The following is a 20,370-nucleotide window of genomic DNA, read 5'->3' as shown; positions in this document are numbered from 1 at the left end:
AGGGTGGTTGAGAATTCAATCCAAATAACTTGGAGATGTCCATGGTATTTGAGATAATTGTATGATCCCTTGAAAAAGTTTAATTTATTTAAACTTTGTCTTTGCAATGTTTTTTTAAAAATTAGATTATATTAAGAAAAGCTGGCCTTACATTGCTTGAATGTAATGCTGTTTTGATAATTTGTTGAAGGATTCGGAGGAAGAGAAAGGTCCTAAGAAAAAGAAAGCAAGGATTGTGGAGAGTGACAGTGAAGAAGAAGGGGGTGGGGCATCTCAAGAGGGGAGTGGCGCTCAGAGCGAGGGATCCAATAAGGGCAGCGATATGGAGGATGATTGACAGGTCATGTCAGAAGAGTAGGAGGAGCTTTAATGTGAAAGTCACCAACTTAAAGCAAGTTTGACTTTAGGCAGGCTGAAACATTTTCTAACAGGACGGTGGTAAAGTCAAAGTGCAATAAAAGGTCATAACTTTATGGCAGTAATGGTGTTTGCCTTAAAAAAGGTAGAAATTCAATCCATCAGAATTCTTTTTATAAAGCAATCCAAAAATGTCCATGTACATGCTTTACCATTTATGAAGAATTTTTTTTAGATCATGAGATAATGATAAACTATTCATGGCATAGCTAAATGCAACACATTTGTACATAAACAGGTGTCATATCATGTAAATAAATTCATGTCATGCATCAGTAATAAAACCAGGACAGCACATGATGTTACCCTTATCTATTCTTGTTGTGCCGGACACTACACTTCTTATGAGAATTGTTATCCTGTATCTAGTTCACCAAAGTCAGAAGGTCAAGTGAGAATATTTATATTTCATGTTAAATACAGTAAAACTTGGTTATAAGGAAGTCACTTGGCCTTATAAAATTACTTCGCTATATCTGTAATTCATTATATCCATATAAAGAATTCTTTAAAATAATATAGTTGGGGATCCAATATAACTTTGCTATATCCGTGAATTTGCAATATTCGTGTTGGTACTAAACAGTTTTACTGTATTCAAAGTTGACCACATGCTTTTTAAAAAAGGGTTTATAACTTAAAAAAAAACAAGATGTGTTTGTGATATGTACCCGGCGGCAACAAAGTTTGAAAAAGCTATTTTTAGCATATAGGTTACAGTCAAGGTCACAAGGTCATTGACCTTGGTGTTATTTGAAAGAACTTAATTAGTGGAGCATGCACACTAAATATGAAGTCTCTATCTCCTATGGTTCAAATATTATTGAGAAGTTTCAAAAAGGCTATTTTTAGCAAATAGGTCACAGTCAAGGTCACTAAGTAATTGACTTCGGTGTCATATGAAGGAGCTTAATTAGTGGAGTGTGCATACGAAAAATGAAGTCTTTATCTCTATGGTTCAAAAGTTATGGCACAGGATCGAAAAAGCTATTTTTTGCATTTATGTCACAGTCAAGGTCACAAGGTCATTGACCTTGATATCATTTAAAAGAGCTTAATTTGTTGAGTATGCATACTAAATATAAAGTCTCCATCTCTCATGATTCAAAAGTTATGGCGATGGTTTAAGTTTACAGACAGTCGGGACAAAAACAATATGCGCCTCTGATCTATCGATCCGGGCGCATAAAAATCATAGAAATTGTGTAAAGAAAAAATTATAGATGAAAATATAATTGAAACAATTTCATTAATTCAAACTGCTTGGTAATTTAAAAGGGATTTTATTTTGTGAAATTTTTAAGGAATACATGTATATACTCACAAAGTGAGGTAAATGGTTACGAAGTAAATTTTTATTTACGTTGTGTATAATAGTGTTTCATTCATTAAATGAGTTGCTCTCCTACCATATCAATCTGTGATGAACCAAGTACGCTTCTACTTTTATGTGCCAACTTAGTTTTAATAGAAACAAGACTATTGCATTATTTAAACTGAAGTAAGGAAAAATGGCCCCAGGCATGATGCTTGGATAGAGGTTAAATGTACAAGTTAGGTCAGTTCAGCTGCCTGTATGACAAAATAACTTGGGGATAAGATCAAAAGGTACTTTTGCAATCTATATTAATCTTTACCTTAAGTAAATTGTGATTTCAAGTGACCAAAAAAAGAAGACATTATATTTTAAATATATTATTTGATCTTAACAAATAAGTTACTGAGATTTTCAAAGCTATCTAACAGTTTTAGAACTAATCCCAGGTTAATGTCAAAAAATATTTTTGCCAAACTCGTGTTCATACTACTTGAAGCACAACTGTGACAATGTATATTTAAAATGAACTTTTATAACTAAATCTAAAACTCAAGCCCATACAGTTTAAATTGAATAATTTATTCATTTAAATTTCAAAGCACCTTTTTAGAAAACAGACTTCTTCTGGAAGTATAATGTACATGTACATAGTTTCAATTTTAAATAAATAATATACGTAAAATTATAAGTTCATCGGATTGCTAAGTAAATAGCCCATTTTCACACAATCATACCTTTAGTGTCAATAAAGTATGAATGCCTCAGTAGAATTCAAAGTATACTCTCCCCAAATTTTATATTTTTTTTATTTTAAAATTGTGTATTCCAAGATGCGTGAAAGAACAAAATTGTGACACTGAAGTAAATATTTCAGTATGCCTGTAATGACATTTCATCTCCTAGTGACCTGTTTTTCGTGAAACCAATGCCCAACTTAAAATTAGATATATGCTCATTAGTGACTTGTATTTAAAAATAAAAATGTTTATATTCAACTAAATTAAACAAAAAAATAAATCTAAATACTGATGCACTAAGTAATGGTTGCACTTCAACTATTTTGCAAATTTTCTCAAGTGAAAAATATGGAGATAATGAAAGTATTCTAGCATACAAAATAGGAGCAGAAAAAACAAAGTAAAACAATTCCAAAATAAGCTATAAGTGTCAATAATTTTCATTTGAAGATAACTGTTAAATTAAACAGTAATATAGCAGTATTATTGGATATTAAACACAGAGGAGACAGATTCAACAGAAATATACTTTTCACAGACTATACTTAACTAATTACTTAAAAATAAAATACAAATACCCGTAATATGTTAAAATTTTACATTTGAAAATATTAAAATACATTTCAACCCACAATCACAAACATTTCCATAATTCTATGAATGTGACTGATTGCATTGAAGAAAAATCTATTCTGCCATTTGTGCGGGGGGCTTTGTCACATAGTAGATGGGTACTCTAGCAGCATGCGGCGTAGTTTTGTGGCTACCCCAGCAGTACGCTGCGTAGTTTTGTGGCTACCCCAGCAGTACACGGCATAGTTTTACGGCTATCCCAGTAGTATGCGGCATAGTTTCGCGGCTACCCCAGCAGTACGCAGTGTACTTTTGTGACTACCCCTGCAGCATGTGACATATTTTTGCGGCTACCCTAGCAGCACACGGCGTAGTTTTGCATTGGCCACTTCCTCCTCGTCTGTTTCCGTGTCACTGCTGCTGTGATACACGGCCGGTGATGTTCTACATTGGGGGGAACACAGGTACTGTAACAGGGGGAGGCGGTATTTCCCACAAAAGTCTACAAACTTCACATGTTCAATCCGGGATGTAAAATACACACCTGTAAAAAAAAAAGGAATCAACCTTCAGTGACTAAATATGTGTACATTCACATCTGCTAGGTTTTAATCTCTAACCATTATTTACCTTTGCATTTGGGGTTCACACACCTCTGGGCTGACCCAAGATATTTCCTTAGGTTGCTAGGGAGATCGTCTTTGGCGTACTTGACTTTTTCTATTTTGATCACTCTCCCTGATAGTTCCAGTAGAGTGGGGGGTTCGTAAGTCATGTCTTGTACAAATTTGTTCACAAGGGGGTTATTCCTGAGACTGAGTTCTGAAAGGTTGAGTCTCACAATCTCAGGAGGGAGGGTTGAGATCTGGTTGTTGTGCAGACTTAGTGATTGTAAATTTCGGAGGTGGATCAGTGTTGGTGGAATGCTCTGAATTTGATTATCACACAGAATTAAACATGAGAGGTAATAGAGCTGTCCTATTTCTGCCGGGACCTCCGTTAGACGATTTCCACCGAGGTACAATACCTCTAGCCTGAAAAAAAAAAAAACAAGAAAATTGTTAAACTTGCATATGCATGTAAATGAGTTTTTTTTATGTTGGAAAAATGGTTAAAAAGCAGTAAATTTTAAAGCAATATATATTCCAATTTCAGATGAAAGTATTGCGAATTCATGGATATAGCAAAGTTATCTAGGATCCCCAGCTTCTGTATATTTTAACAAATTCTTTACAGGGATATACAAATTACGGGTATAGCGAATTAATTTTATAGGTCCCAGTGACTTCGTTATAACCGAGTTTCTCTGAATAATATAAAAATAAATATCATTACATTTATAAAAAATTATATCATTCTTTAATGGGACAAAATATTCGAAATTAAAAGCATCATATATTTTTATACACTAGGCCTAATGATTCATTGCTTTTGGAAGCACTTTATCATTTCTTGGTGTAACAAAAGGTGAAATTTGTTTTTGAGTTTGACAGTTGTCATCAGCACACTGCCTCAGGCAATCAATCATATGAGAAAAGTCACAAAAACAAAACTGTACTTTGTACCTTTGTAAGTTTTTGATAGAGTTTGGCATTTCTGCTATACAATTCCCACCCAGGTACAGATACCGTAGATTTGGAAGTTCTGTAAACTGAGGTGGGAACGTTTCCAGAGAATTTCCACTGAAGTTCAGAAGCTCCAATGATGACAGCAGTCCAAAGTCCTTAGGAATAGAGGCACATGATAATCCATTGCTTTTGACTAGAAGTGTCCTTAAGCACTTGAGACTGATTAACTCTTTAGGTATATGAGTTAGATGATTATTACTGAGATCAAGAGAGAGCAAGTTCACAAACAAAGATATGGAGGGTGGGAGCAGTAAAATCTCATTGTGGTTCAGTTTCAGGGAGAGGATCTCTTTGGCACGGGGGATCAGGTTATCCGGAATAGTAGAGAGGTTACTGTAGCTGGCATCCTCCGAATTCCGGCTGTTTAATTCACTGTCTGAAGCATCACTTAAATAATCTGCCATTATGTTTAAAATCAGCTGATCACACGATGTGTAAAATCAAAGAGCCGCACGAATCCAAATCACTTGGCATAACAGTGCAAAATATGCAACTGCGTCCAGTTAAATCTGTAGATATCTGTCAAAATATTTTGCACCATTGCTCCGCTTTGTGGACACGATGATAGCCCATGCCTGGGGGAGTGACTCGTAGTGTTTACTACTTGACCCTTTTCGTAAGCCAATACTCGACTCTGATTGGTTAAACGTCTGGGAACCAGTTTACTATGATCAGGCACCTTGGTCGTGACCAATCGGCAATCCTCGGCTGACTCCGCTACGCTCCATTCAAAGTTATGTGCGAGGTACGAGTTAGTCTCGTTCAACCAGACCCTCGGCTGTCTCCGTAAATCTCCGACCACCCAGAGGTGTTTGCTTGTCGGAGTTTACGGAGACAGCCGAGCGTCTGGTTGAGCGAGACTAGTGCGAGGTACGAGTCATCCGAGGAACTCCGAGTGGGTCGTGACCGCATTATGTAATAATGAGGTATGTTCTATATCATACCGCATTATGTAATAATGAGGTATGTTCTATATCATACCCCAAGATTCCATAAAAAATGTTCGTCGATAGCAAACCGGGCACCCAATGATTTATTTACGCTGTAATATGTCAAAGATGTAGACAGATAGTAGGATTTCCTGTGATTTCTTAGGGAAAAGGAATGACAACACTAGGTAAAAACACACAGGCGCGGATCCAGGTTTTTTTTCCAGGGGGGGGGGGGGGCATACAAGTAAAACAAAATCTCCAACCCAAAAATTTCTTGACAAGAAAGCTAAAAAAAACAACACTTTAATTCTTTCCCAAACATATAATTTAACTTATTGTGTCTGTGTGTGTGTGTGGGGTGTGTGTGTGTGTGGGGGATTGACTTTTAAAATTCCATACCAGAACTTTTCAGACCTGAATTTTACATAGGTATGTGTTCTCGAGGAGGGGTCCGCGTTTTCTAAGAGGGATCCAAGGGTTCCTTTTACTTGGTTTAGTATATCTGCAAATTCCAGGGGGTGGGGGTTCCTGCCCCCCCCTCTAGATCCGCGCATAACACACACACACACACACACACACACACCCTTGCACAATCGGAAAATTAAGAAGCATATGTCTTAAAGACCCGAGAAAAACCACTGAAGCTGTCGTTTAATGGAAATATTTAGGGTGGAGAAAGTAGTATTTTATTAAATAAATTTTTAAAAAATCCATACTCTTTACAAATATTTATAGTGTGCAACACATTTTACGCTATTTGAATCTCAGTTCTTAGCTCACCTCAGCTGAAGGCTTCAAGTTTTTACATTTCCATATCCCCTATATACCACAAATCTCTAGGTCCACTGGACAATTTCAACCAAACTTGCCAAAAAAAAAAATACTTAGGTGACCGTGAAGAGGATTCAAATGAAGGGCCACGCCCTCTTCCGAGGGGTGATAGCTATGAATTAGTGAAAAATTAATGGCGTTTTTAAACTGAAAAATCTTCTCAAAAACCACTGGGCCAGGAAAAATGTAATGTGGAAGCACCCTCACGTACATTTAGTGTAGGTTCAATTTTTTTAAATCATGACCCCAGGGGTAGGGTGGGGCTACAATGGACGATCAAAGTTATACATAGGAAAAATCTTTAAAAATCCTCTTCTCAAGAAACACTGGGCCAGAAAAGATGAAACTCACATGGAGTCATCCTCAGGTTATGTGGATTCAAGTTTGTACAAAAAATATAAATAAAATAAAAATGACCCCGGGGGTACGGTGGCGCCACAATGGCCTTCAACGTTTTACAAAGGAATATGTTGGGAAAAAACAGGAACAGCATTTTAGCCATGATTGATCATAGACATAGAAGCATCCTTAACTTAACACTGCTTAAGTTGTGTAAATTCAAGTTTGTTCAAATCATGAGCTCCGGGGTAGGATAGGGACAAAATTGACGATCAAAATTTTCCATATAGAAATCAGGGGCGGACCCATGAATTGAAGTTAGGGGGCGCAAGATTTAGGCAGGGGGTCTTGGGGCCGCTTTGAGGCCCCCCAGTGGGTCCAGGGCAACTCATGGATTCTAGAGGTTTTGTACGGTAAAAATTAGGTCTACCGAGTAGACATTTTAAACATTTTCTCGACAAAATTATGTTTTATGCTAACTTTGACAATTTTGGGGGAGGGGGGGGGGGGCGCCGGGTGCGCTCCCCTTCGCACTCTCACCATCGACTCATGTCTGAGAGAGGAAAGAACGACAACTCTACATGTGAGATTGAGAAATCGAAAGCTATGATTGATCATAGTTGATATGGAAGCATCCTCCGGTACAAAGGCTTTTGACGTTTTTAAACTTTCTATTCATGAATAAAGATATCCCCTATACTATAATAATATAATAATAACTTACAGTATAGGGGATGTTTTTATTTATGAAGTTTAAATCATGACCCTCGTTGGGGGGGGGGGGGGTAGTGTATAGGACCACAATGAGTGATCAAAGTTTTACATGTGAGTTATTTCAGTATAATTAGATTTGAACAATATTAAATTATATTGTAATTTGAAGGAATCTAATGTTATCTATCATATTATGAAAGTACAAATTATTTCAGTATAATTAGAGTTAAATAATATTGAATTATATTGTAATATAGAGGAATACTAATGTTATCTATCATATGAAAGTACAAATAAAAGATGAACAATATACAATGGTTCCAGCAGACAAAGCGGATCAAAGAATCTGATAAAAGTGTAATCTATACACAATCTAAACGAATTGTTCTGTGTAATAAAATATGTGTTTAATATACGCATAAAAAGAAAATGCATGCACAGTAAAATGAAGCGCGAAAGTCTCTCATTTCATTGAATTTACTACTCATGACAAATATGTCCAGCATGAATTTCGGTAGACCTACTAGGGATGAGTGAACGTCGTGTTACGATGTAAAATCGCCCCTTTAAAGTTGATGGAGATTCAGGATGGGCAGATTTGTCAGGAGTAGTAAATTCAGCCAGAAGTCAGTCTGGACGCCGTACTCCCACAATGGTTCTCTTCTGGGGAGAAAGATGTCGGCGTCGACACCCGACATCTGTCTCCCCAGTAGAGAACCATTGGGGAAGTAGAGAGCAAGATGTTCACACTCCATTCTGAAGAGGGGAAATGGACTTTATTTAAAACAGTATACAACATATTGTCAAAACATTACTGTTTAATAAGTAAATTGAATTCTTTCTGTAGTTTCTTTGTTTTCAACTTTGCGCAGAGCATCTTAAAGAAGCTGTTTAAACAATATCATTTGTTGCGTATCCTTAAAAGAGAATAAATATGCGGAAAAATGATTTTTCCCCCTTTAATATTTCAAGTACACATGTGAGTAACGATAACTGCATATATATATATATATATTTACTTTATGCGATATCTACACGTAAGAATAAATTTACAGATAAACTCCGAAACGTGTGCCAACTAGGTCCAAGTTAAAATGTTATTTTAAAAAATGTGGCTATTATGTCCAAGTTGGATGATGAAGGGTCGATCATTCTCTGTATCACAGGCACGGACATGTACATATGATTTAATACGTACTTTGGTGTGGCTGTGGGCCCTACCCGACCCAACGACACTGGTATGTCCTCCTTTTTTCAAGATTCCCAAAACTGCCACTGAGCATGCTGAGTACGATTAATATAATTTATCACATGCGATTACGGCATAGTAGAAGACACACCCCCCCCCCCCCCCCGAGAACTTACAAAAACATAATATCAGGTTTTGTTGTTTCATAAGTTCTCTGTTTTCCTCAGTGAGACCACTTTGACCATGCACATAAGTTTCTTACCCTTCTCACAGGTGCTTGGGGACGGGATCCCCCTTTCCGTGTTCCGTACACCAAGGGTTCTTTGACTTTTTTTTTTATTAAAATATTTTTCTATGACATATTCACAAAGTATTGTTACTAAAAAATTCAAATTTTAAGCTAAAACTAGCCTTATATAAAAATCCATACCTGTTCTGTTTTAGTATCAGAGGGTATGGATTTTTTATAAGGTGAAGAAGGGTTCCTTGGTCATCTTGGAAAAAAAAAACTGTTCTTTTAAGATGTTGAAAAGACTATTTGTTATGTCGAGCCGTCAAACCCTGTTTCAGAGTTTCGAATAAATTAAAGGACAACTTAACTAAATGTGAAAAAGGCGTAAACATGTCTGAAAGTAAACAAAACGAAGACGAAAAGTCAAAAATAGCAGAATCTGAAGTTGACAAAGAGCTTGATGACCTTTTAGAAAGTGTGTATTATATTTTCAAGTTATTGTTTGTTTCATTAAGTTGTCACTTTCTCTATTGTTCTTCTTATAGATTCACACTTCGAGGAAGTTCGGGTTACATTTACAGTGTCTACTTGTCCAACATTTATCCGTTTATCTATTGATAACATAATAGTATGTGCTGTTTGAACACGTTGAGGCTATCCCTACAATTAATTCTTATAAAATAAACTAAGGGTGTTAATTATAGTTATATTTTATTACCATAAAAAGAAACAAGTAAAAATAAAGTAAATTTCAGGAATACACATCCAAACCACATCTTTACCCTCAAAAACTAAGGTGAATCATTGAGAAACTATGGGATTTTATCTAGTCTGATTATGAAGAACCATTGTATCAAATACCATTTCAAATTATTTACCATTTAGATTCTTTTTGTTTTTCTTTCATATCAAATCAGATAATTCTAAAATATTTGGATATAATCCCTGCTGAGATCCTGCTAGGCTAGATATTTGGACTGACGCCGTCAGTCCAAATATCTAGCCTAGCAGAATCTCAGCAGGGATTAATTTGGATACTGTTGTTGTGTATTCTATGATAATAACATGTTTATTCACCAATCGGGGTTAAACTCTCGACCTTCGGAATCTGTCTCCTAGCAGTGCAGGAACAGCGCTATATATATATTAAGCTCCCAACCATAGCAAGGATGACAGGGGTGATCCACTTTGAAGACAGTGTCTGGCAGGAAATATAATGTTATGATCTATTTTTACTGATATTTGATTCAAGCAATCTCAACACCATCTCTAATAATGCCAGTGAATTCTATCTAAAATTTTTTAATTGGTTTCAACTGGTTGGATAATCATGCTGATGCAGTGACTGTTTTAAACAATCGCTGTTTTAGCTCCTATCATGATTACACTTTACTTTATAGATTCATGCCTATTCTCTGGTTTAAAGTTATTCATCATATGTTGATGACAGACATCTTATTTATGTTTTGTTGTAATTTCAGGTGCCCTTAAAGACTTTGATAAACCACAGGGGGCTGAGTCCTCCCCACATAAAAATGTCAAGGTAAGATTGTCCAATGATTTTATGTCTAAAGAATTATTCAATTGATCATTAGTAATGTTTTTTAAGATCAAGATACAGGTAATTCTTGTGGCATATGATTTTTTGTTTTATTTTTAATGAAATTCATCAAAATATAAAAAGAATCCTGAGTAGTTTAAACATTTTAGAAAGGAGAAGAATGATACACATACTTTTTAGAACAAATTCAACCCTATGTAATTTCCTCATTAGCATGTGCCCCCAGGAGGAGAGAAGGAAGATCCAATGTCTGAGATGTTTGCGGAGGAGTTCTCTGATGAAATGAACAAGCAGTTTCAGGAGACGATGAAAGGTCTGATGGGAAATGACCCTCGACTCATGGAGCAGATAGAAAAACTGGCAGAGGCAGCAGGAAAGTCTGGTAATAGCTTGGTTTTGACCCAGAGTGAATTTGATTACCTGTAGTTTGAATAAGTTTAAACAACAATCGAAAATATTGAATATTTTGGAAATTGTTCGCCAGAAAATTATTTTTAAAAAAATCTGATTGTTCACATGCACGACGGATAAATGGATTAATTATTTTTTTATTTCAATATTCAGACTCTTTTTATTATGGTGATTCTTTCACTGAAGATGAAAAAAATAAATGTTATTTCTTTGTAATTTTTACTCGTGATTTTTTCTTTAATTTAACAAAAACATTTTATAAAACGATATATTTTTATATTTTTTTCCTTCAAACATTACGATATGAATGCAGTTAGTTTATTTACAAAATAAAGTTCACATTAAAATAATTATTTTACCTAGTTTCACTCAAAACTAGACACAAAACACGTAATGTTGACCCTGATTACCAAACACAGACTTCCTGTGTACTGCTACGTGTACAGAGATTTTTGACATCTTGGGTATTGGGGGTCTCCAGGTAATTAACACCACTGTTACTAAGACCACTCCCCCTCCTCAGGTAACCGTACGGTAAAAAAATTGGGTCTTTAAACCTAAATATGTCAAATCTTCAGATATTTAGAATTTTTCCGATGGTCCTATTGAGTTTGAGATAATGAGGATTGTTTGTATAAATTAATAGCATAACTTCACACTTATTTTAAGTGAATATAAAATAATTACAATACATGTATTTAATTTCATTTGCAGATGAATCAGAAGGGTCCCAGGAGCACTTTGCCAAAACTCTGGCCAGCACGATAGAAAGTATGACCGAAAATCTAGACGGGGCACAGGTGACCAAGGATTCTATACATACATACCTTTAACATTTTAAGCTAACTCATTAAAGGGGGATATGGAATTGAATTTAAAAAAAAATTCCTATTTTTGTTTTAAAAAATTGACAGAAGCATACTACAGAGCTAAGTTTTAGACAAAGAATTAATGTTTAACAAGGAGACATGAGACTGTTATGATGATTAGGTTTAGACTGATATGGTGATTGTTTAACAGGGTGACATGAGACTGTTATGATAATTGTTTAATAGGGTGACATGAGTGATGAGGATCTACTGAAAGCCTTCACCAGTATGGGGATGGAGGACGAGGGAGAGGGCTTCATGCCGATGATGCAGGGCATGATGAAGACACTGTTATCTAAGGAAGTGCTGTATCCCTCTCTAAAGGAACTCTCACAAAAGGTAGGACATGATGAAGACACTGTTATCTACTTATCTAAAGAGATGCTGTATCCCTCTGTAAAGGAACTGTCACAAAAGGTAGCACATGATGAAGACACTGTTATCTAAAGGTAGGACATGATGAAGACACTGTTATCTAAAGGTAGGATATGATGAAGACACTGTTATCTAAAGGTAGGACATGATGAAGACACTGTTATCAAAAGGTAGGACATGATGAAGACACTGTTATCTAAAGGTAGGATATGATGAAGACACTGTTATCTAAAGGTAGGACATGATGAAGACACTGTTATCAAAAGGTAGGATATGATGAAGACACTGTTATCAAAAGGTAGGACATGATGAAGACACTGTTATCTAAAGGTAGGACATGATGAAGACACTGTTATCTAAGGAGGTCCTGTATCCCTCTCTAAAGGAACTGTCACAAAAGGTAGGACATGATGAAGACACTGTTATCTAAAGGTAGGACATGATGAAGACACTGTTATCTAAGGAGGTCTTGTATCCCTCTCTAAAGGAACTGTCACAAAAGGTAGGACATGATGAAGACACTGTTATCAAAAGGTAGGACATGATGAAGACACTGTTATCAAAAGGTAGGACATGATGAAGACACTGTTATCTAAAGGTAGGACATGATGAAGACACTGTTATCTAAAGGTAGGACATGATGAAGACACTGTTATCTAAGGAGGTCCTGTATCTCTCTCTAAAGGAACTGTCACAAAAGGTAGGACATGATGAAGACACTGTTATCTAAGGAGGTCCTGTATCCCTCTCTAAAGGAACTCTCACAAAAGGTAGGACATGATGAAGACACTGTTATCTAAAGAGGTCCTGTATCCTCTCTAAAGGAACTGTCACAAAAGGTAGGACATGATGAAGACACTGTTATCTAAGGAGGTCCTGTACCCCTCCTTAAAGGAACTGTCACAAAAGGTAGGACATGATGAAGACACTGTTATCTAAAGGTAGGACATGATGAAGACACTGTTATCTAAGGAGGTCTTGTATCCCTCTCTAAAGGAACTGTCACAAAAGGTAGGACATGATGAAGACACTGTTATCTAAAGGTAGGACATGATGAAGACACTGTTATCAAAAGGTAGGACATGATGAAGACACTGTTATCTAAAGGTAGGACATGATGAAGACACTGTTATCTAAAGGTAGGACATGATGAAGACACTGTTATCTAAGGAGGTCCTGTATCTCTCTCTAAAGGAACTGTCACAAAAGGTAGGACATGATGAAGACACTGTTATCTAAGGAGGTCCTGTATCCCTCTCTAAAGGAACTGTCACAAAAGGTAGGATATGATGAAGACACTGTTATCTAAGGAGGTGCTATATCCCTCTCTAAAGGAACTGTCACAAAGGTAGGACATGATGAAGACACTGTTATCTAAGGAGGTCCTGTATCCCTCTCTAAAGGAACTGTCACAAAAGGTAGGACATGATGAAGACACTGTTATCTAAGGAGGTCCTGTACCCCTCCTTAAAGGAACTGTCACAAAAGGTAGGACATGATGAAGACACTGTTATCTAAAGGTAGGACATGATGAAGACACTGTTATCTAAGGAGGTCCTGTATCCCTCTCTAAAGGAACTCTCACGAAAGGTAGGACATGATGAAGACACTGTTACCTAAAGGTAGGACATGATGAAGACACTGTTATCTAAGGAGGTCTTGTATCCCTCTCTAAAGGAACTGTCACAAAAGGTAGGACATGATGAAGACACTGTTATCTAAAGGTAGGACATGATGAAGACACTGTTATCAAAAGGTAGGACATGATGAAGACACTGTTATCTAAAGGTAGGATATGATGAAGACACTGTTATCTAAAGATAGGACATGATGAAGACACTGTTATCTAAAGGTAGGATATGATGAAGACACTGTTATCTAAGGAGGTCCTGTATCCCTCTCTAAAGGAACTGTCACAAAAGGTAGGACATGATGAAGACACTGTTATCTAAGGAGGTCCTGTATCCCTCTCTAAAGGAACTCTCACGAAAGGTAGGACATGATGAAGACACTGTTATCTAAGGAGGTCCTGTACCCCTCTCTAAAGGAACTCACACAAAAGGTAGGACATGATGAAGACACTGTTATCTAAGGAGGTCCTGTATCCCTCTCTAAAGGAACTGTCACAAAAGGTAGGACATGATGAAGACACTGTTATCTAAGGAGGTCCTGTATCCCTCTCTAAAGGAACTCTCACGAAAGGTAGGACATGATGAAGACACTGTTATCTAAGGAGGTCCTGTACCCCTCTCTAAAGGAACTCACACAAAAGGTAGGACATGATGAAGACACTCTTATCTAAGGAGGTCCTGTACCCCTCTCTAAAGGAACTCTCACAAAAGGTAGGACATGATGAAGACACTGTTATCTAAGGAGGTCCTGTACCCCTCTCTAAAGGAACTCTCACAAAAGGTAGGACATGATGAAGACACTGTTATCTAAAGGTAGGATATGATGAAGACACTGTTATCTAAGGAGGTCCTGTATCCCTCTCTAAAGGAACTCTCACGAAAGGTAGGACATGATGAAGACACTGTTATCTAAAGGTAGGACATGATGAAGACACTGTTATCTAAGGAGGTCTTGTATCCCTCTATAAAGGAACTGTCACAAAAGGTAGGACATGATGAAGACACTGTTATCAAAAGGTAGGACATGATGAAGACACTGTTATCTAAAGGTAGGACATGATGAAGACACTGTTATCTAAAGGTAGGACATGATGAAGACACTGTTATCTAAGGAGGTCTTGTATCCCTCTATAAAGGAACTGTCACAAAAGGTAGGACATGATGAAGACACTGTTATCTAAGGAGGTCCTGTATCCCTCTCTAAAGGAACTGTCACAAAAGGTAGGACATGATGAAGACACTGTTATCTAAAGGTAGGACATGATGAAGACACTGTTATCAAAAGGTAGGACATGATGAAGACACTGTTATCTAAAGGTAGGATATGATGAAGACACTGTTATCTAAAGGTAGGACATGATGAAGACACTGTTATCTAAAGGTAGGACATGATGAAGACACTGTTATCTAAAGGTAGGACATGATGAAGACACTGTTATCTAAGGAGGACCAGTATTGATACTTATTTAAGCTGTTTATTTTTCTCCTTCAAAAGATATGAAATTTGGCATAGGGAATAATGCATAGTCACGAGGAGCAGGTGGTCTTTTCTATTTTGCTTTTTACTGTATTCTTGATATAGAATTTTAATTAATTTTCCCAGTATCCAAAATGGATTGATGAGAACAAGGACAAAGTGGAGACCCAGCAGATGATTAAATATCAGGAACACGACAGGATAGTGCGGGAAATCTGCGTGGAATTCGAGGCCGAGCACATGTCAGATACAGAAGATGTCAAAAAACTACGATTTGAAAGGATTGTGGACTTAATGCAACAGGTCAGACAGAGTTATTCATCTTTGTTTTTAATTACAAATATACACTCCATCAATTTTATCAAGATAATTTATGTTTTCAAACTGCACACCAGTCAATATTATTTATTTCTATTTAGATGCAAAACATGGGACAGCCTCCAAAAGAAATTGTGGGTGACATGGTAGGTTTTACTACATATTGTTGAAAATGCAAATCCATAATGAAACTGACCGACTTTTTTTGTTAGGACTGCGGATGCATTTATGCACAAGTCATGGCTATTATTTAAAATTTTTTTTAAAAAAGATTTGTTTTCTAAGTGAAATATTGTGAGTAGATTTAGTGAAAAAAGAGGTAAGATAACATTAATAAGGAAAAATGTAGTAAAGCTGTATGAGGATAATTGTTTGTATCTTTAAGTAATATTTATAGTAAGATTGTTGATGAAAAGTTTTTCAAATCACTTCATTTAGTTTTCTGTGTCAGACAATTTGTTGTTGATTTGTAGGCACCAGGTTTAGAGTTTGATGAGAATGGAATGCCTAAAATGCCCAACGGATGTCCGATGATGTAACGGATGATTCCAATTGAATGTACGATAATGTGAGGATGCCTGGAGAATGTCCCAATGATGTAACTGTGATAATGACAGTATACTATTGTTTAACCAGACTTTGTGATTTCCTGTAATTAATAGTGTCACTTTGTATGTGTTGGAGTGTGTTCGAGGTGATATTCCATGGAACTGTGTTTCCAAAAGGTGATCATTTTAGCTGAGTGCAATAAGTCTGAATGATGTCAGTATGAGAGTGAGAAAAATTATTTCATTTATAAAATGTTTTTAAAAGTTATGTGGAACAAGAGTAAATTTTACTTGAGATAATACTTTTTTTGTTGATTTTTATTAGCTCTACTGGTCAGAGACCAGAAGAGCTTATGCGATAGTAAGGTGTCGATCTGTCTAGCTGTCTGTCTGTCTAAACAATTTTTCAAAACGCTACTCCTCTGACAGTTTTGGTCTGATTTTAATATAACTTGGCACACAAGTAGACTACACTAAGATTACATAAAATAGTGCATCAGTTTTTGATTTCAATGAACGGTGTTGCCATGGTTACTAGAAATAGAATTTTCTGTGAAATTCTTAAAAAATGCTACTCCTCCAACAGTTTTGATCTAATTTCAATATAACTTGGCACACAAGTAGACTACACTAAGATACAGAAAATAGTGCATCAGTTTTTGATTTCGATGAACGAAGTTGCCGTGGTTACTAAAAGTAGAAATTTCTGTGAAATTCCTTTAAAACGCTACTCCTTCTACAGTTTTGGACTAATTTCGATATTACTTGGCACACAAGTAGACTACACTAAGATATATAAAATAGTGCATCAGTTTTTGATTTCAATGAACAGTGTTGCCATTGTTACTAAAAATAGAAATGTCTGTGAAATTCCTTTAAAACGCTACTCCTTCTACAGTTTTGGTCTGATGGTAATGGCTTCTTTTCTCATCCTTTGTTATAAGTACAAACCAGTAGAGCTACTGTCTCAACAGAGACTTCTGGTTTCACTTCATGCTTGCATTTCATTAATGTGTTGTTTTTTTTAGCTCAGTTGAGCCAAAAGCTTATTAAGTTGCTTTTCTGACTGAAATGTTTATCTTTTCATATTTTTTGAAAGCTACTAGGCTGATTTCAACCAAACCTTGAACAAAGCATCCATGGATTATCAAATGAAGGACAAAGGATTTTTTTAAAGGACTATAATTAAGAAATAGAAGTAGGCTGCACTTATTTTTTTAAAATTCTATTTTTCAAAAACCACTGTACAAGAAGAGACAAAACTTTGTATAATTTCTACAAAGATTTGAAGTTTGTTCAAATCATCATACCGGGGTACTAGAGTGAGAAACAATAGGTTGTAGGCTATGATAGCTTGACATAGGAGTAGGTAAGGCAAGTTTGCCTTTACAACCCCTTGAGAACAGAAGGGCTACAGCTAGATCATTGAATATATAGACATCCAATGTACTTAAGATTCATGTTTATTTATATAATGGCCTCATTGATGAGACTTGGGTTATAATTGATGGACATAATTATACATAAGAAGGTATAGAAGAATTATTTTAAAAAATTGTGAAGAAAAGCAGGACATATTCAAGCATTTTGATATAAAACCTATTTTCCACTTGGTCAAACATGCACCACAGTATGAAAGGAATCAGATTTTTACACTGAAATGATTATAGATATTACTGTACAACTCTTCCTCTCAAAAAGTGACTCAGGTGAGCACTGTAACCTATGACCAATTGGGTACACACGGTGATGCTTACCATGTAAGTCAAAAACCTGCTTTTACAGGATGTATGGCTCTCATGTCCACACTCCAAGGCCAGACTTACAAGATTATAAACATCCACGTGCTTTTCAGCCACAAACAGTGCATTCAGACAAATATAGATTATTTTTGCTTCGTAATTATTTTGTCGATCTGGCAGTTAATTTTACACTTCGTAAAAAGCAGAGGAGGTCAGGTTGAACAGAAGAATTTGTGGAAACACTTATTATCTTATTTGAAAATACTTTGACATTTAGGCGAACTGTTTTCATTGGTTGGGAAGTAAATGTCAGCTAAATCTTGTTTTAAGAAATAGAGCAATATGTTTCATTCGTAGATTCGGGAAAAAAACATGTATGAAATGTGTACACACGGTTAGGCTAGAATTCAATTCCATTACTAATAAGACAAGCCATTATACTGTGTGTACCGACATTTACAATTCTTCATTGTGTCTGTAACATTCATAATTTACATTCCATGTTTACTGAGAAATGAGCAATTCTACCTGTTTGCGCAACTCAGTTGAATTTACCCACTTAAATTTCTATACACGTGTAAAGATCACGAAGTTTGATAAAAATACTGAGTAAATGCTACAGACAGGCGTAATTAATTGTAAAGAGAAATATCACTGATTTTAAAATTGAACCAATGTATTCAAATGTCAAAGTCGAAATTCCCAGCTTAGTAAATTAATTATAAGCAAGATGGCATTTTTGCTCTGCAACGATATGCTCAAGAATCAAATCCACCCCCAATTTACATTTTAAATTCCCCAATGAAATATGACACAACACAATAGAACAAATATATATAAAAAGATATCAGGTGGGATTAGTGCCTTAGAGGAATAAGCATCCCCTGTCGACTTGTCAAAATGGCTTTCTGCTCTTTGTCATGATCAGACAAACGGAACAATCCGTATAGACAATGCAGTGTTTAATTATAATGGCCTATATAGCATTTGGTATGAAAAACGTCAGTCAGCATTCAGCTTAATTAATGTTAGCTGCAAATTTGTATCTCGCCGGTTGGATGGACGACCAAAGAATTACAGTGCTTCTCATAAAAAACTATATATTATTTTATTGTGCACAAAAAGTTGCGGTCAGTTCTGTATTAATTCCTCCAAAATTTTACCTCAACTGCACAAAATCTGACTTCAAATATTTACTTGATCTCTATCAATTACTATCTTAGCTGAAATCTTCACGAAGTGCGGATGACCGGATTAAATGGCCACCTAAACGGTAGTAAAAATAAGCGAAATTTTCGATGCTCTCAATTTTAGGCTCAGGAGGGCTGTTAACAACGCTTATAAGTTTATTTCATTATGAAAATAGGAAAAGAATTTGTTTGGAACACAAGATTAATAATAGTTTAAGATGGCAGTTTGAAAAATACGTGCGCAATAAATATGGCTGGCATTGTAGCTCTCTGGTCTGTCAATAAATGTTTTGGAGAGCTACAGTTCTACAGCTGACTTATGCCCTGTTCACACGACGAGTTTAATTCGCAGTAAATTAATGCGAAGTAAACTAATGCGAATCAAACTAATGCGAATTAAATTGCGTTCACACGACAGCTAATGCGAAGTAAACTAATGCGAATTAAGAGCCATTCTCTGTAATGATTTGAAATTTTATATAGGAGCTGTGGCACGCATAGTCTCAGAATTTCTCCAAACTCTCTATGATAAAAGTCATTGATACCCTAAACTGAAATCAGGCAAAATTGGTTGCTATGTTTTAAAGTTACCATGGCAACATGTCTTAAAGTTCGAAAAATGACATTTTTAAACATGTTTAGAGCCCCATAGTTAACATTTGCGGCAAAGCAAACAATTGTCAATGACTGTTTCCAAAAGTTGAAGGTTAGATGTCTCAAATGCATGATAAACATGTTTGGTAAATCAACTATTACATACGTTACTATGGTAACAAAGTATTCAAAAAAAAATATTCATTGAAATTTATTAAGTCATACACGTAAAAATAAAAAGTTATTATAGGATGAAATGTGACCAAATAATAGAAAAAAGAGCCTTGAAACACATACCAAGAAAAAAATATATTTCATTTTGGTTGGCAGTGGTTGCCAAGGTTTTTATACCACACAGAGCCTTCAAAGTAACACTATGTATGTTTAAATCTGATCCTATTTTTAAAAAAAAGCTTATTTCCTCATAAACTAATGATCAATTTTATAAGATGTTGGTGTGCTCCAAATTTTCCCATTTGAAAAAATTCAGATTAAATTCTTTAAATAGAGCGTTGCTATGGAAATAAGCAGAAAATATATGATTAAAAACCTGAAAAATATTTTGTTTCCTTGGATACGTACCCTTAAATGTAGATTCCCAAAACTTTTATGATTGATATTTATTAACAGCTAACTTGACTTTTAATTTTGACTATCATCCAATCTCTAGGTGGATGCAAGAAGTTGGCACACAGGGTTTAATATTGATATAAAGATCACAAAATCGAACATTTTCCCTTCTTG

The 20,370-nt window shown here is 35.8% G+C and overlaps 2 protein-coding genes across 2 annotated transcripts; one reads left to right on the top strand and one right to left on the bottom strand.

Moving 5' to 3' along the window:
* Window positions 1-2,525: 2,525 nt before the first annotated feature.
* Window positions 2,526-5,289, bottom strand: LOC134263868 (leucine-rich repeat-containing protein 58-like). The gene is made up of 3 exons (XM_062746230.1): window positions 4,611-5,289; window positions 3,676-4,079; window positions 2,526-3,589 (listed from the first exon to the last, which is right to left on the bottom strand). Exons 1-3 carry the CDS (start codon window positions 5,075-5,077, stop codon window positions 3,396-3,398), a joined length of 1,065 nt encoding a protein of 354 aa, XP_062602214.1. The 5' UTR covers window positions 5,078-5,289; the 3' UTR covers window positions 2,526-3,395.
* Window positions 5,290-9,262: 3,973 nt separating this feature from the next.
* LOC134263869 (peroxisomal biogenesis factor 19-like) lies at window positions 9,263-16,356 on the top strand. Its single transcript, XM_062746231.1, has 8 exons — window positions 9,263-9,385; window positions 10,392-10,453; window positions 10,685-10,853; window positions 11,597-11,682; window positions 11,938-12,090; window positions 15,361-15,537; window positions 15,654-15,698; window positions 16,026-16,356. Exons 1-8 carry the CDS (start codon window positions 9,301-9,303, stop codon window positions 16,089-16,091), a joined length of 843 nt encoding a protein of 280 aa, XP_062602215.1. The 5' UTR covers window positions 9,263-9,300; the 3' UTR covers window positions 16,092-16,356.
* The last annotated feature ends 4,014 nt before the right edge of the window (window positions 16,357-20,370 follow it).

The sequence above is a fragment of the Saccostrea cucullata genome, unplaced genomic scaffold, assembly GCF_032062105.1.
Source record: "Saccostrea cucullata isolate Sc308-1 unplaced genomic scaffold, CSIRO_AGI_Scuc_v1 ctg10965, whole genome shotgun sequence".
NCBI lineage: Eukaryota > Metazoa > Mollusca > Bivalvia > Ostreida > Ostreidae > Saccostrea > Saccostrea cuccullata.
The sequence above is the reverse complement of the archived record's forward strand: the minus strand, read 5'-3'. Positions and strand labels throughout refer to the sequence as shown.

Coding starts and splice junctions, on each gene's coding strand:
- LOC134263868 (XM_062746230.1), bottom strand. CDS start 5,077: ATGGCAGATTATTTAAGTGATGCTTCAGACAGTGAATTAAACAGCCGG. Junction 4,080..4,610: donor TCTATCAAAAACTTACAAAG/GTACAAAGTACA, acceptor TTTTTTTTTCAG/GCTAGAGGTATTGTACCTCG. Junction 3,590..3,675: donor TGTGAACCCCAAATGCAAAG/GTAAATAATGGT, acceptor TTTTTTTTACAG/GTGTGTATTTTACATCCCGG.
- LOC134263869 (XM_062746231.1), top strand. CDS start 9,301: ATGTCTGAAAGTAAACAAAACGAAGACGAAAAGTCAAAAATAGCAGAA. Junction 9,386..10,391: donor GCTTGATGACCTTTTAGAAA/GTGTGTATTATA, acceptor TTGTAATTTCAG/GTGCCCTTAAAGACTTTGAT. Junction 10,854..11,596: donor AGAGGCAGCAGGAAAGTCTG/GTAATAGCTTGG, acceptor TTTCATTTGCAG/ATGAATCAGAAGGGTCCCAG.